At 44.6% G+C, this 17,743-nt stretch overlaps 1 protein-coding gene across 3 annotated transcripts; it reads right to left on the reverse strand.

Moving 5' to 3' along the window:
* Positions 1-6,242: 6,242 nt before the first annotated feature.
* Positions 6,243-16,599, reverse strand: LOC125524775 (synaptotagmin-3). 3 transcript variants are annotated; one of them, XM_048689802.2, is made up of 12 exons: positions 16,213-16,599; positions 10,825-10,923; positions 10,637-10,687; positions 10,403-10,526; positions 9,763-9,881; positions 9,568-9,669; positions 9,375-9,449; positions 9,144-9,220; positions 8,345-8,594; positions 7,803-8,156; positions 6,734-6,865; positions 6,243-6,622 (listed from the first exon to the last, which is right to left on the reverse strand). In XM_048689802.2, the coding sequence occupies exons 1-12, from the start codon at positions 16,318-16,320 to the stop codon at positions 6,494-6,496; spliced, it is 1,620 nt and encodes a 539-aa protein (XP_048545759.1). In that variant the 5' UTR covers positions 16,321-16,599; the 3' UTR covers positions 6,243-6,493. The 3 variants fall into 3 exon arrangements, with proteins under 3 accessions (XP_048545759.1, XP_048545760.1, XP_048545761.1); XM_048689803.2 differs by lacking the exon at positions 16,213-16,599 and adding an exon at positions 13,781-14,123; XM_048689804.2 differs by lacking the exon at positions 16,213-16,599 and adding an exon at positions 11,324-11,347.
* Positions 16,600-17,743: the final 1,144 nt, after the last annotated feature.

Below are 17,743 nucleotides of genomic sequence, written 5' to 3' on the forward strand. Positions count from 1 at the left end.
AATCATCTAAGTGATCACGTGATCCATATCAACTAAACCATGTTCGATCATCACGTGAGATGGAGTAGTTTTCAGTGGTGAACAACACTATGTTGATCATATCTACTATATGATTCACGCTCGACCTTTCGGTCTCAGTGTTCCGAGGCTATATCTGCATATGCTAGGCTCGTCAAGTTTAACCCGAGTATTCTGCATGTGCAAAACTGGCTTGCACCCGTTGTATGTGAACGTAGAGCTTATCACACCTGATCATCACGTGGTGTCTCAGCACGAAGAACTGTTGCAATGGTGCATACTCAGGGAGAACACTTGTACCTTGAAATTTAGTGAGAATCATCTTATAATGCTACCGTCGAACTAAGCAAAATAAGATGCATAAAGGATAAACATCACATGCAATCAAATATAAGTGATATGATATGGCCATCATCATCTTGTGCCTTTGATCTGCATATCTAAAGCACCGTCATGATCACCATCGTCACTGGCTTGACACCATGATCTCCATCATCTCGATCTTTATCAACGTGTCGTCACATGGTCGTCTCGCCATCTATTGCTTTTGCAACTACTGCTATCGCATAGCGATAAAGTAAAGCAATTATATGGCGCTTGCATCTTATGCAATAAAGAAACAACCATAAGGCTCCTGCCAGTTGCCGATAACTTTAACAAAACATGATCATCTCATACAACAATTTATATCTCATCGCGTCTTCACCATATCACATCACAATATGCCCTGCAAAAACAAGTTAGACGTCCTCTACTTTGTTGTTGCAAGTTTTACATGGCTGCTACGGGCTGAGCAAGAACCGTTCTTACCTACGCATCAAAACCACAATGCGGTATAGTGATTGCTTTTTGATCTTCAGAAAGAACCATGTTCATTGAATCCGATTCAACTAAAGTTGGAGAAATAGACACCCACTAGCCACCTGTGTGAGAAGCACGTCGATAGAACCAGTCTCGCGTAAGCGTGCGCGTAATGTCGGTCTGAGCCGCTTCATCCAACAATACAGCTGAATCAAGAATCAACTAGTGACGGCAAGCAATATGTATATACCCATGCCCACAACTCCTTTGTGTTCTACTCGTGCATATAACATCTACGCATAGACCTGGCTCGGATGCCATTGTTGGGGAATGCAGTAATTTCAAAAAAAAACCTATGCACACGCAAGATCCATCTAGGTGATGCATAACAACGAGAGGGGAGAGTGTTGTCTACATACCCTCGTAGCCCGTAAGCGGAAGCATTATGATAACGCGGTTGATGTAGTCGAACATCTTCACGATCTGACCGATCCTAGCACCAAAGGTACGGCACCTCCGCGATCTGCACACGTTCAACTCGAAGATGTCCCGCGAACTCTAGATCCAGCTGAGTGTCGAGGGAAAGTTTCGTTAGCACGACGGCGTGATGACAGTGACGATGAAGCTAACGGAACAGGGCTTCGCCTAAGCACTGCAACGATATGACCGAGGTGGATTATGGTGAAGGGGGGCACCGCACAGGGCTAAGACAATTGTCAACTTGTGTGTCTATGGGGTGCCCCCCCTCCCCCGTATATAAAGGAGTGGAGGAGGGGGAGGAGCCGGCCGCTACCTCTTGAGCACTGCGTTGGTTTTCCCTTGAAGAGGAAAGGGTGATGCAGCAAAATAGCGTAAGTATTTCCCTCAGTTTTTGAGAACCAAGGTATCAATCCAGTAGGAGGCCACGCACGAGTCCCTCGCACCTACAAAAACAAATAAAATCCTCGCAACCAACGCAATAAAGGGGTTGCCAATCCCTTCATAGTCACTTATGAAAGTGAGATCTGATAGATATGATAAGATAATATTTTTGGTATTTTTATGATAAAGATGCAAAGTAAAGAAAGCAAAATAAACGGAAAAGGAAATAGCTTGTTGATGGAAGATTAATATGATGGAAAATAGACCCGGGGGCCATAGGTTTCACTAGTGGCTTCTCTCGAGAGCATAAGTATTACGGTGGGTAAACAAATTACTGTTGAGCAATTGACGGAATAGAGCATAGTTATGAGAATATCTAGGTATGATCATGTATATAGGCATCACGTCCGAGACAAGTAGACCGACTCCTGCCTGCATCTACTACTATTACTCCACACATCGACCGCTATCCAGCATGCATCTAGAATATTAAGTTCAAAAGAACAGAGTAACGCTTTAAGTAAGATGACATGATGTAGAGGGATAAACTCATGCAATATCACCATCTTGTTAACCTCGATGACAACAATACAATACATGCCTTGCTGCCCCTACTGTCACTGGGAAAGGACACCGCAAGATGAACCCAAAGCTAAGCACTTCTCCCATTGCAAGAAAGATCAATCTAGTAGGCCAAACCAAACTGATAATTCGAAGAGACTTGCAAAGATAACCAATCATACATAAAATAATTCAGAGAAGATTCAAATATTGTTCATAGATAAACTTGATCATAAGCCCACAATTCATCGGTCTCCACAAACACACCGCAAAAGAAGATTACATCGAATAGATCTCCACAAGAGAGGGGGAGAATTTTGTATTGAGATCCAAAAAGAGAGAAGAAGCCATCTAGCTAATAACTATGGACCCGAAGATCTGAAGTAAACTACTCACACTTCATCGGAGAGGCTATGGTGTTGATGTAGAAGCCCTCTGTGATCGATGCCCCCTCCGACGGAGCTCCGGAAAAGGCCCCAAGCTGGGATCTCACGGGTACAGAAAGTTATAGCGGTGGAATTAGGGTTTTGGCTCCGTATCTGGTAGTTTGGGGGTACGTAGGTATATATAGGAGGAAGAAGTACGTCAGTGGAGCAACGTGGGCCCCACGAGGGTGGAGGGCGCGCCTGGGGGGTAGGCGCGCCCCCCTACCTCGTGCCCTCCTGGTTGCTTTCTTGACGTAGGGTCCAAGTCCTCTGGATCATGTTCGTACCAAAAATCACTTTCCCGAAGGTTTCATTCCGTTTGGACTCGGTTTGATATTCTTTTTCTGCGAAACTCTAAAATAGGCAAAAACAGCAATTCTGGGCTGGGCCTCCAGTTAATAGGTTAGTCTCAAAAACAATATAAAAGTGTATAATAAAGCCCAATAATGTCCAAAACAGGATATAATATAGCATGGAACAATCAAAAATTATAGATACGTTGGAGACGTATCACCGGCCCTCTATGGCGCGCCCAAGGGAGTCCTACTCCCACCGGGAGTAGGATCCCCCCCCCTTCCCTAGTTGGATTAGGAGAGGAAGGAAGGGGAGAGAGGGGGAAAGGAAAGGGGGGGCCCACCCAATTCGGATTGGGCTTGGGGGGCGCCCCCTCCCAGGCTTCCTTCTCCTCTCTCCCACTATGGCCCAATAAGGCCCATATACTTCCCGGGGGGTTCCGGTAACCTCCCGGTACTCCAGTATATTCCCGAACTCACCCGGAACCATTCCAATGTCCAAACATAGGCTTCCAATATATCAATCTTTATGTCTCGACCATTTTGAGACTCCTCGTCATGCCCGTGATTACATCTGAGACACCGAACAACCTTCGGTACATCAAAACACATAAACTCATAATACCGATCGTCACCGAACATTAAGCGTGCGGACCCTACGGGTTCGAGAACTATGTAGACATGACCGAGACTCATCTCCGGTCAATAACCAATAGCGGAACATGGATGATCATATTGGTTCCTACATATTCTACGAAGATCTTTATCAGTCAAACCGCATAACAACATATGTTGTTCCCTTTGTCATCGGTATGTTACTTGCCCGAGATTAGATCGTCGGTATCTCAATACCTAGTTCGATCTCGTTACCGTCAAGTCTCTTTACTCGTTTCGTAATGCAACATCCCATAACTAAATCATTAGTCACATTGCTTGCAAGGCTTATAGTGATGTGCATTACCGAGAGGGCTCAGAGATATCTCTCCGATACACGGAGTGACAAATCCTAATCTCGATCTATGCCAACTCAACAAACACCATTGGAGACACCTGTAGAGTATCTTTATAGTCACCCAATTACGTTGTGACATTTGATAGCACACTAAGTGTTCCTCCGGTATTCAGGAGTTGCATAATCTCATAGTCATAGAAACATGTATAAGTTATGGAGAAAGCAATGGCAGTAAACTAAACGATCAAAGTGCTAAGCTAACGGATGGGTCAAGTCAATCACATCATTCTCTAATGATGTGATCTCATTTATCAAATGACAACTCTTTGTCCATGGCTAGGAAACTTGACCATCTTTGATCAACGAGCTAGTCAGGTAGAGGCATACTAGTGACACTATGTTTGTCTATGTATTCACACATGTACTAAGTTTCCGGTTAATACAATTCTAGCATAAATAATAAACATTTATCATGATATAAGGAAATATAAATAACAACTTTATTATTGCCTCTAGGGCATATTTCCTTCAAAAGAAACGCGTATTTCTGTCTCCCGCCGAGAGCCACTCCAACCTCGAGCGTTGCCTCCACATAATTTCCTCCCTGTGATATAACTCAATCAATTTCTCATTGATCTTCAGTTCAATATGTGACGGCGCTATTCTAGACAGATCACTGCGCAAGCGGTCTAGCTCCAGTTTTAAGCTTTTAATTTCCTTCCGTACTGATCCGGATGTATTTTTATTCCAGGAGCCTAGCTGCACTGATACCAGTTTCAGCTTCGCTCTTAATTCTGCCATAAACTCCACCAGGTCTCCTCCTGCCCAGCTAGACACGATTGTATCTCTCCACGCCTCATGAGTTTCCCACATTAGCTCATACTTAAACTCCTTCTTGTGTTTCGGTGCCTCTCTCCCTTGAAACTCCAACAGGATGGGGCAGTGATCTGAAGTCGCTGCTGTTAAGTGTTTTACATGTGCATTTGGAAACCTTTCACTCCATTCTACAGAAGCCAGAGATCGATCTAATCGGACCCGGGTATAGCTTCCCCCTGTAACCTTCTTTTCAAATGTCCAGAAGTGGCCTTGATAGCCTATGTCCATTAGCATGCACACATCAATAGCATCTCGGAACCCCTGGATCTGAGCATTGCTTCTCTCACCTATATCCTGCTGCTCATCTGGACGTAGCACTTCGTTAAAGTACCCGATACAGACCCACGGGAGGTCACTCAGGTTACTGATTCCCTTCAAAATGTTCCAGGATTTATACCACATGTGAGTCTGCGCCTCTCCATAAAAAAGTGTCAACCTCCACGAATCACAACCTGGTTCCTCTACAGAGCAATCTATATGGTACACAAAAAAGCCAATAATCTCAATTTTTATTGTATTATTCCAAAACAGCCCTAGTCCTCCACTTCTACCTTGACTACTATCAGCATATCCATTGTCATAATCAATACTTCCAGCTAGATTTTCTACCCTTGATCTATCAATCTGAGTCTCAACAATACAAAAAAGGGTGGGGCAAAATTGTTCGCGATGTCGCGAAGTTCTCTAACTGTCGCAGCTTTGCTGCGCCGCGACAGTTCCAGCTCAAGATACTTATTATGCCCGGCGGCACTCCTCGGGGGAGCCCGCCGATGATGCGCTCGTTGTTTTCTCATTCATGTTTTCCTCCCCGATCTTTAGTAACCCCGCAGCATCTGAAGCATCTTCCTTCCCCCCTTCTTCGGCCGCTTGTACTCTTTCCTAGGGGACACATATACTGGTGGGAGAGGAGGCACCGAAAGCTGTTCCCCTCCGGTCACCGACGCAAGGGCATCACTTGACTTTCCAGCCGACAAATCTGTTGTTGGGCTCGCAGCATTCTCGACTGAAAGGCGCTTGTTAGAAAGTTGATTACCATGGTTAACCACCACCGTGCCTGGGGAAGATACATCCCCCCCCCCCCTACATTCTGTTCAGCTCCTCCTGAGGAGTTCACATCTTCTGTCTGCGTCGGTTGCCTGGCATTGAATCACCAGCTTTGATTAGGGTTGTAGGGTTCTCTCCCCCTTCCTCGTCCTCCTGCCCATTGGCCTGTTGCAATCATGAGATTAGATTGTCCTCCTGCCCATTGGTCTGTTGCAATCATGAGATCAGACTGGATAGCGACCCAGCCATCTTTTTAAAAGATCAGCTCGCTTAGTTATTTCTATTTTCTACCGGTTCTTTCTCCGCGCAAAGACCCAAGCAGACAAGCCAAACTTCAGGAGATGCCGCGTGACAAAAGGATGCGACCCGGACAATGGAACAGAGGCGGCCTCAGGGTGCACAGGATACCAGTTCACAGGATAATACCATCCTCAAAAGAAAGATACTAATTCACAGGATACACACAGTACTATGCACATAAACACACCAGGCCTGCTCACTAATGTTATACACACACCGCACGCCAAAATTGCCGACGGAAAATACATACATGGACAGAAAGCTACAACAACCAACACCTCTCAGGGTGCACAGGGACTGTCGCCTCATCTCTAGGGTAAGAGGGTATATGGCTAAGCTATGTATGTATGGGAAGTGGAGGTTCAGACGGTGTTCCACTTGATCTCGAGCTGCAGCTTGCCGTTCCTGGAGTTGATGAGGTGGTACTTCTCATTGATCCGCCCGTTGTTCACCACGTCCACCAGGTTTATGTTCACATGCCCCAACGACTCCTGCAAACCAAAACAACACACACAGAGAAGCTCCACCGGCGTCAGAGACTCGGAGGGAACGATGACCGGCAAAGACAAACTGTTAGGAAAGAAAAAGTGGGAGCAGCAAACCTGGGTGCGGAACGGGAGGAGCCTGCCGCGTCTGCTTCTGATCTCGATGTGGATCTTCTCGTCCATGGGGGCCTCGTCCACCACGAACTGGAACTCCTCATTCCACCTCGGATCTCGAGCCTTCCTGATCACCTGCAAGCAAGCCACGTAACATCCTTGAATGGGCAGCCGGCCATAGAATCTGCGACTGTGCTGTGGGTTTTGGTACATGGACTGCAAGTTTATATTCAGAGGAGGCACTTCCTAGATTAAAACAGACTGCTGCATTCAGTGTGTCTGTTTTAATCCAGTACCCGTTTCCTCTGAAATTTTTATGCACAGTTGTTTTCGTAGACAGGTCATCATTAGCAATGTGGCGCATTTTCTCAGTTAACCACCAGCACTTGGCGACTCCATGGACAGGATACAGTGAACTTATTCTGCAGCCCGCTCTGCAGTCTGAACGCTACTACTTCTGAACTCAGACATGGTTAACATTTTTTTTTCTTTTGAGAATCCATGGTTAACATATTTGTAGGGTTATCTGCAACTTGCGAGTGCATCGATTCACAACCGTCAATACTCAGCAGCCCAGCACCTGTCAATTAATGGTGCTACACAGAGACCTGGCTAAGAAATCTGGCAACCTTCCCTCTCTAAGTACAGTCGCAGATTCTGTTTCTGCAAGTTAACATGCAGTGTCTGTCCGAAGTACCATGCTGCTTCCATTCAGCTCTACATAATGGTATATTACTCTACTCTGGCTAAATATATTAAGCTATCATTTTCTCTTTACGAACTGTATACGTTTTGATCATTGTAATAATGCTACTAGTGGTAATGGTATGTAGTGGTTGCTCCAGGAAGGAACTGATATGGTAAACCATGTAACCAATAGAATGGCAAGTATGACACATAAAACAGAATGGATGTTTTAAGACAGTGATTTTTCATCATATACTAGCTTTTTCTGCAAACTGGAACTAATAAGATAGGTTTGAACTTAAGAAGCAGCTTTGCTAGGTTTGATAATGGTCATTCAAAAAACAAAATAAAACAATTTCATGGAGGTAGCAGGATTAAAACTAACCTTGGTTTCCCTCTTTTCGCCCCTAAAAAGAACCACGGCATACGGATTAGTGTGACGCTTCCCTTCGACATCTTCTGCGTTTTCGACCGAAACTAACAGCACCCCACCACCGTCCGGGACGTCCCTTTTCAGACTGATATTGCCTTCAACATCTGAAATTAGAGGACTCGTGCTGTTTTCCTCTCTGAAAGGATCAAATGTCAGTTCCACGACAAGCTTTCCTCTATTCTTCTTGTTTTGCTGATCATTTGGGTTCATGCTTCTGAGAAGATCTAGTGTGAACAGCTTGCTCTCGTAAGGGGTAAGCAAGCGGAGGGGAATTACTTGCACACCCATTTTATCATGCATTTTGACCTGCACAATCAGAACAGGAGAACTGGTTAGTATCTGACATCTCTGGCAAATTTACAAAGCAGAAAAAACATAGCAAATGGATTTTTTCGAAACAACAAGAAAACCTGTCTTCAGCACTATAGTGTGAGGGTTTAAGAAATACTTTTAAAAGGACAGAAGGTAATTAAGTTGCATACAGCATGCTAAACCTTTTCCCAATCAAACATCTGGAGCTCAAGGACTTGCGTCTCAGGATCCTTGACTACGAGCCTGAAATGTTCGTTCCATTCAGGATTCAGGTTGCTCATCTTAACAGAGGTTTTCTTCGAGGGCAGTCTCTCGCCACTCAGCCGAAGCTTGACATAGGGATCAGATTTCCCAAGCAAGTCCATCTTGGGAAGATTCATGGCACGAATTACCTTGACATTCAATACTCCCACTGGTTTCTTTGTAGCACCACTGCAGCATGATTCATTCGTATCAATAATTGATGCTCACATACATTGAACCGGAGAAAGTCATAGCCAAGAATAATGTTTGTTTCAACGGTAAGAAAGTGTATATATATAGCACTTCAGCAATATAACTACCTTTCACCAAACAAAACAACCTATCGTTTAGCTACCCCACCGTTTCTTTCTTGAATAAAAGCAAATGCATATCTGTTTATGCCAAACCCAAGGATCACTATTGAAGGTTTCGATACTAAAATTTCACCCCTCCAGATTTAATGTTATTTCCAAATATGTGGGGTATATATAGGTTTTAAGAATAATGTGTTTGGAATATAATGACTCATATATCAATATAACTGACGATAATCAAGGGGCTTGAATTCATATTATCTTCATGTCATCATATGGAAGGACGAAATCGATATGCAACTTAGTCTATTTTTAACGTCAGACACTGTTAACTTTATATCAGCAGAGGGATATTCAACTTGATATATATATCATAATTTGAACGACAGTAGATACTTGTTCAGATATCATTAGAGAATATCACCTTGCTCCATCTAAAATGGGAACTTCTATAACCTTAGGCCAATGATACATGATTGCAATTTGCTTTGATATTTGCTCCTGCGAGATAGAAATAATATAGGTAACTAAGTAAGTCCAAAAGGCCCCGAGTATATATACCAACAGTAATGAGGTAGTGATTATGAAATTATTCAGGAACTTTTAATTCAATGTCCACCCAGTAAAATTATGTAAAGGATAGAATAGCAAGTACCTGGATAAACCGATACAAGCCAGGAATTGCCATGACATCTCCACCCAGTAATTTCAATCCAAAGTCAACATGCGGCTTCATACAGCAGTTAAGTCAGTTTTTCAGTGAAGCTTTTAGGAACCTAGTTGATTGCTGCTTGCAAACATGATAGAAGGCATGTGCACATCTGCACAGCAAAGAAACAGATTTATACCTTCTCCATTAGTGATACACACAAGCTGGCAAAGCAGGGAAAGCTTGGCACAAGTGGCTTCAGAGTCACACGTGGTGTCAGCATTACGTGCAAATCCAAAAGCTGAAGATAGCAATATGATCAAGTCAGAGATCTTGCATAATGAAAAGTATCTAAACATGTTGTCTGTATAATGCAGCGAGGGACAAAACTAACCTGTGCGGACAATTTGAAAGAATGCACCTTCACATCCACAGTTACATTTGCTATGCTACCCCACCGAATCACAGGTTCGATTACCAGTTCTTTTTCTCGCATTTCATAAACTTTAATTCCTGTTTGTTCAAACAAGGAAATGTAAAGGGAGATCATCAGACCAAGCATCTTAAATCTAAGTGACGATCAGAAGCCTTTGGGAATACAAAAGGTTGGAACTGAAGTAAAACAATCCTTTAATGCACGGCTTAAATAAAATATATAACAACAGAAGTATGAAATGCATATCCCAATTCAAATTGTAGGAACAATTGGTTTTAGACGTCAATTTCTTAACAAAACACCTCCTTAAAATAGTTTTAGACGTCAATTTCTTGAGTATTATGATTAAATGAAGGTTGGTAGGTTCAATCACATCACTAAAATGAGACTGGTGAAGAATGAGCGTACATTACGGATTTGAATTGGCGTACTAATTTAATCAGTTTGTATCATTTAGTTGAGGTTTATAAGAATGAAAAGAAATTGCATTTTTGTTTAGTGACGACAGGCATCATTTGAGGAGCTAATCTTGTTGTCCCCACTGAAAAGATTGCATCAGAAATTCAGAATATTAAGTGGTTTAAAAGAAATTACAGACCTTGGAGTGTAGGTGGAAGAGCGCCAAGTGTTAAGTTTCCAAATTCAATTGATTCAATGCCATATTTTCCAACATACTGATCACATATTGGCTTTGCTACACCTCTTATTATTTTGCATATTGCCTGTGATAAACAGAGGAGAACTATTAGGCTGCATGTTTGTAACCAAAATTCATACATCACACAAATCGATGTAGCAATGAATAACACTCTCAAACATTAGTTAGAAAAACCTTATCAAGGAAAGGCCACATATCACAAATAAACTTGTTCATCCAATCAATCTGCAAAAAAAAAAGTAAAATGGATGAGTTAACCACTTGCAGTACTTTTGACATAAAACAGAGGTTGAACTACAACAAATATAAATCTGAAACAACAAAGGATAAATAGATGACACAGTAGTGTACCGACTACCAACCCGTTCATAGTCTGGATATTTCACCCATAACGGAATGTCCTGTACCATCGTCTGTAATGTCTCATGATCTAAATCTCGTAGAGGTCTAATGACAGGATCCTGCAAAAGTCAATCATGAAAAAACAGATTAGAATATAAATGCTGATCATCTTGCATAGTCTGACTATAAGAGAAACTGTTGACCGACACCGATACACTGTCGTTAACTAGAAGAACGGTCTCAATTCGCATAGTTTCATTGTGAAACTGGGCTGTCGATTTGGTGTAAAACATATATGTAATTCCATTTCACATGAACTGCTAATAACTGGAACATCTGCCATATGCAGCCAATCACACAAATTACTTTGGCATCATGTTTTTTTAATTACTTTGAGCGTGTCGGGGCCTTTAGGGTCGATGCTGTCATACTCAACAGAATTTCATTCAGCAATAGTATGATGGAAAATACCCTAGATCCACTGGAACGTAACAAGAAAGGGAATCTCAAATCGCGTACCAAGACAAAAGAAGGGCACTAAAATCGCTTTCCCGTCGTCGCGCCCACCAAGCTCCACCGGAGCCACGAGTTGCTGGCAACCTATGCCGTAATGCCGATGCCGGCGCGACCGAGGCTGCGTGCGCCGGGGTCTTGGATGCGCCGGTCTTGTAGATGCCATCATTGGCATGGACGACGATTGGAGTATGGGTGGAGCGCAGCGGAGCCGTTTAGGTTGGAGCATCGCGCTCAGGACTCAGAGGGAAGTAGTGGGCTTTGCGTGTTCAGGGAATCGGTGGTTGGTGGGCCTTGTGTTTCCTTACATTGCTGCTCGTGGCGTGCTGGAGAAGATGATCGTCGGAGGTGCGGAAGCCACGGCAGAGGGGATGGGGCTTGGGGAGAGAGAGGTGGGGTTGAGGAATGAGAGGAGGTGAGGTGGCAAATACGGGTGACATGTCAATCCACTACTGTCCACGTCATCAAAACCATGGCCGAAAAAACCGCGGACGCGAAAACCGCTCAGAGGTGAAATGGCCCAATAGTATCCTCGAAAAAGAAATGGCCAATAAAAAGAGAGTTTCCAAATTTTATGAAAGACGATACTCCCTCTGTGTACACTGTTATAAAATGTTTTTTTTTCGATACAAATGTGTATAGATGCGTTTCAGTGTATTTGTTCACTCATTTCAGTCCGTATGTAGTCCATATTAAAATATCCAAAATATCTTACAATAGTTACTGGAAGGAGTCATTTCGAACATTACTTTTGTTTGGGTGTACTAAATCTACGCTAAGTTTCGTGATACATTAAGCATAATCGAAATAGAGTTCTAGAAGTAGCACCGTTTGTTGGTTGTGCCGGATTTCAGACAACGCTTCTAAGTTTGTATTAGCAAACTGTAACACCAAAAAAAACTATTATTGAGAAGTAAACACAAATTTATATTGAAAGAAAAATCATGAACTTGTCCCAAAAGTCAGAACTTGATGGGTGTAAAGTACATGGGCTTTTGGCCCGGACTCATTTTTGACCCAAAATGGTCGTGTACTCTGGAGTGTCAAGTTCGTATAGTGCTCCTATTGGTGGCAAAAGTGCAACAGTCATTACGAAATTTATCACCTTCAATAACATAGAGTCAGTGTAAAGAAACGGTGGCTATGACCTATGTTTTGTTTTACTTAACGGCGTGGATTTTGATATACATTTCGGGTGCAACATGAATGCACTTGTCTCAGAAGTCAAAACATGGTGGGTGTAAAGTATACTCCCTCCGTCCATGAATAAGTGTACATATAGTTTTTGTCTTAAGTCAAAGTTTTAATACTTTGACCACCTTTCTAGGAAAAAGTAAAAGCATTTATGGCACCAAATTAGTATCACTAGATTCATTTTGAAATGTACTTTGATAATATATCAATTTGATGTCATATATGTTACTACTATTTTCTATAAAGTTGGTCAAAATTTTAAAACTTTGACATAAACAAAAGCTAGACGTACATTTATTCGCGGACGGAGGGAGTATGTGCTTTTGGCCCGGGCTCATTTTAACCCAAAATGGCTGCGGACGCTGGAGTGTCAAGTTGGTATACTGCTCCAACTGCAATTGGTGGCAAAGTGCATTGGTCGTTACAAATTTTATTACTACCTTCAGTAACATAGATCGAGTCAGTGTAAAACAGGTGGCTAGCTATGACCTCTGACTTTGCTTTTACTTAACGCTGTGGATTTGATTCTTTCTTTCCTTCTCTAACGAAGCAAGCAATTATTCCTCCCAGCGAAAAAGGTTTCAACAAAGTAGGCTGGATTTCTGTGGCGAATCCAATCCCTATATATGGTCCCTAGCAAGAGAGAAGCAACACGGCACCAATCGAAGCCGTTTCATATCACGCCGATCGATTATGAGTAGCCATCTGCAGCAATATCTGATCATTTGGCACCGAAAGCAATCGCTCCTCTTATAAACAACAAAGGCCCTGCGGGGATTTCGCGCCGACGTGCACAGACTGGTCACATTTGTTCTCGGGTCGTCTAAATCGGTGTCAGGTCGCCGTCGTCCACCGTGCCGGAACTCGACACCCTAGCCAAAACTTGCAGAGCAACAGCTAGTCCCATCGCCGTCGGATAAAGGGGCCTGTCTGTCTACCTGGCCGCTAGAGAATACGGCAAAGTCGGAACCGGATACGCAAGCGAGCGGGCGGCAAGCTATGCCCGGATCGAGCTGGGGAATTGTACGTTTGCCAACCAATCGACAAAAAGGGACGACGACGTGCCTGGTCAGGGCAAGCGGAAGCACCTCGGTGAAGCCACGGGGCTCTTTGAGCACGGCACGGCGCACGAACCGAAACTAGACTAGAGTACTGGACGCCGGCCGTATCCCTGACCGGTTAACTCCGGAGACGGAACTTACTGATTGGTTAATCCGGCGACGGAACCACGGAAAGTGCACTACGCGGGAGAGAGAAGGGGGTAGTCACCTGGGGACGGCGGCGAGGCGCGAGGAAGCGGAGGTAGACGAGGCAGGCGGCGGCGAGGCCGAGGGGGAGGCCGAGGCCGAAGCCGAGGATGCCGCCCACGAGCCCCATCGCCGTCCACGCGCCCGCATGGAGGTCACGAGCTGGCGCCGGCCGAGCCTGTCGGCGATGGGCCGCCGGGAGGCTCCTCCTCGGAGGCGTCGAACGGCGCCAAGCGAGCGGCGTTTCCCGCGTTTTTTATGGGGGCGGAGCGGGCGGCCAGTGGGATGCGCGCGCACGCGCGCGCGGGGAATCGGAGGAAATGATGGGGCGCGTGCCGGTCAGCCGCCTCCCTGCAGCGAGCGCTACTACCAATTACCGAAGCAGCTCTCCCCCGAAACTCTAAATGACAAGCTGGGCCCACTATAACAATGTGATGCTTATTTCTTGCGGGAGTGATGAATTATGTCGATTTCATTTCAAGTTTCATTACATTTTTTAGTTTTGGAAAAATATGAAAAAAAATCATATGTAAAGAATCCACATAACTAAAAGAAGTCATCATGTGTTTTTCATAATTCATGAATGATCTCTTTTTCTTCAAAAAGGGGGAAAATTTGTACTTATTCCCAACATATATTCTTTACATTAGTTTTGTTTTGTTTTGGAGAATTAGCTCTAGTTGTCGTCAACTCCTTTTGACTTTAGAAAGGCAAGTCGTCAAATTATTATATTGCTTGATACTTAAACTGGCCATGGGCAACCCGGCCTCACACCCCAAACCCAAAGCCGGCTGTAGGGCCAGACACTGGGGCTCCAAATAAGCCTGACAAACTGGCCCAAAAGCCCAAGAGTGCCCAAAATGCCCAAAAACCGATCCTAATTGAAATATAGCAGTAGTAATATAAACCCTAAGAATATTTAAAATATTATTATTAAATAGGGAAATAACCTCTAGTATTTACTTCAGACAAGGCCTAAGTTGTGATTTTAGGGCCGGTATTTTTAAAGCCCGTACTAAGAAAGTCCAGCCCGACAAATGCGCAGGTGAATACTCCTTCCGCCCCAAAAAGTTTGTCTTAGATTTGTCTATATACAGATATATCTAGACATGTTTTAGTGTTAGATACATTTATATGTAGATAAATTTAAGACAAGCTTTTTGGGACGAAGGCAATGCTCAATACAGATTAATCTGTGCAAACGAGTATAGTTGTTGGGAATCTTATCAACTTCTGTAACATAACGTCACTGTAAAACCTTTTGGTTATGACTTTTCTTAACTTCACATGGTGTATCTGATTCTTTCCTACTCCCTCCGTCCCAAAATTTTTGTCTTAGATTTGTCTAGATACGGGTGTATCTAATACTAAAATGTGACTTGATACATTCGTACATAGACAAATCTAAGACAAGAATTTTGGGACGGAGGGAGTAGTACTATCTTTTTTAATAAAGTAATCAATTCAGCTTTTTCTTGAGAACCACTTTTTATCCTGGCAAGTTCCCAGTTCAAATTTCCCCTCTATCACATTTTGAGCGTACTCCACTCCCCCACCCCCCCCCCCCCCCCTTCAGTATTTTTTTTTTGAGGTAACCCTCCTTTTCAGTTTAGTATAGGTCATCTAATTTTTTGGAATTTTCGGTTTGTGTGGCTCGCAATAACTCTTGGCTCTTTATTGGCTTGCTCATTTTGGCAATACGCAACTACTACTATTAATTGCAACTGCATTATCTTTTCTAAAGAAACTGCATTATCTCTAAAAATCCAAATGCATTAATCTTTTCGAATAAATTGCGGGGAAACTGCATTAGCCTCAAAAACGCTCTTATAAGATGGGACGGAAAGAGTTCATCGTATGGTACTAAAATAAAGGGCCTAGCTAGCTATATCATGCTGGCAGTTGGTCAGAATTGATGACGAATCAGCCGGGAAGCAAGCAAGCAGCAGCAGGTAGAGCCAGGTCGAGGAGTATGGCAAAATGGGAATCGGATACGCAAGCCAGCAACCTGCTGGAAAATGGTTCGTTGCAACAAAAAGGCATGGGTCGTGTGCCTGGTCAGAGCAGGAGAAGAGAAAACCACCTGGGCTAAGGCATGGACCGTCGAGCACCGCACGACTGAACTGGCCAGAGACTCGTACGTCACGTGATTTGGCAATATCCCACCGGAGTAGAAACTGTGGTAGACTAATCACGACGTCCCTATCAACGCGAATCCGATGGAGATGGGGAGGATGGGGGCCGGCGACCGGCATGCACGCACGTACGGCGTCGGTCGGCGGCCACGACTGAGTTCCCCCGATTTCGATTCGCGTTGGTGCTGCGTCGTGGGGGAGTGGATTGCTCGCGGAGATCGAAGTGCACTGATTGATTGATCCGCGTGGCGTGGTTGCAAGTCGCGGAACGATACGATGATCGGTTGGAGGAGCTAGCGAACCGGGCGACGGAACTCACCTGGAGACGGCGGCGGGGCGCGACGAAGCGGAGGTAGACGAGGTAGGCGGCGGCGAGGCCGAGGGGGAGGCCGAGCACGAAGCCGAGGATGCCGCCCACGAGTCCCATCGTCGTGCACGCGGCCGCGGACGCAACACGCGCATGGAGATCGCGAGCTCACGGCCGGTCACGAGGCGCGCGCCCGGAAGCCCGCCGCTCGCGTGCGCCGGAGATGGACGGGACGGCCGGCGGCGCGCGCGGTCCTCCTCGGAGGCGTCGAACGGGGACAAGAGGGCAAAGATCACGGGGGCCAGCAAGGTAGGTAGCTAGCTAAGCAAGTGCCAAGCGAGCGCCGAGCCGGGTTTGTTTATGAGAGGGAGGGGGCGGGCGGAGAGTGGGATGCGCGCGGCGGGGGATCGGAGGGACGAGAGGATACGGGTGTCGGGCGTGGATTTTGTACTATGTGTGCTGGCGTGTCGCGGGTGCCACTGCCACCAGGTTCGAGCCGCCCGAACGCTAAAATGCAAAGTAAAGTTCAACTAAAAGTTGTCCTTTTTTTAAGCTGTGTTCATACAAGATGCCAGATGCAGCGTCACAATTTATATCTAGCTCTGGTCCACAGCTCAAGAAAAGAAAGGGATAAATGTTACTCCATCCGTTTCTAAATATTTGTCTTTTTAGAGATTTTAAATGGACTACCACATATGGATGTATATAGACATATTTTAGAGTGTAGATTCATCCATTTTGCTCCGTATATAGTCACTTGTTGAAATATCTAGAAAGACAAATATTTAGGAAAGGAGAGAGTACACTGGAAGTCACTCCATATCTTATTTTGGTATTATTCACGATCTAATTTCCCCCTTTTTGGAGGACCGAAATAACGAGCGAACGTTCGCTGCAGGGGAGTCTCAGCGCGACCCAAGATATGCTCGTCAGGTAGGGAGGATCCTAAAATTGTAAGTGTGCTGGTGCGCCTACCAAATACGCGAGCGAAACGGGCCCACAAAGCAGAGTTCAACTAAAAGTTCTCCTTTTTTTAAGCAGTGTTCATACGAGATGCCAGATGCAGCGTCACAATTTATGTCTAGATCTAGTCCACGGCTCAAGAGAAGAAAGGGAGAAAACCAAGCGGTCAGCTTTGTAAGCTACAAACAAACAATTGCAATCAAGGAAAAGAAAGGGATAAATCTCACTGCAAGTTGGGTCACTCCATATTGTATTTTTCATGTTATCGATGATCTGATATCCCTCATTTTGAAGAGCCGGAATAACAAGCGAACGTTCTCTCCAGGGGAGTCTTAGCGCGATGGAAGGTACGCTTGCATGGGAGGGAGGATCCTAAATTCCTAAGCGTGAGTGTGCGCCTACCGAACACGAGAGTGAAACGGCCCAAACCCATTTAGCTGCCACGGTCGGTCAATACCTACGCCTATATCACGAATTTGGGCGGAAAATTTTCAAAAATGTTATCTGACAAGCGTTTCCTAGGAGATCAACCCTAGTGAACGTGTTCCCAATACTCGCATGGATCTAGGCGCAAGGCCAT

Source organism: Triticum urartu, chromosome 7A (genome assembly GCF_056163025.1).
Source record: "Triticum urartu cultivar PI428250 chromosome 7A, HENAU_Tu73, whole genome shotgun sequence".
Taxonomy (NCBI): Eukaryota; Viridiplantae; Streptophyta; class Magnoliopsida; order Poales; family Poaceae; genus Triticum; species Triticum urartu.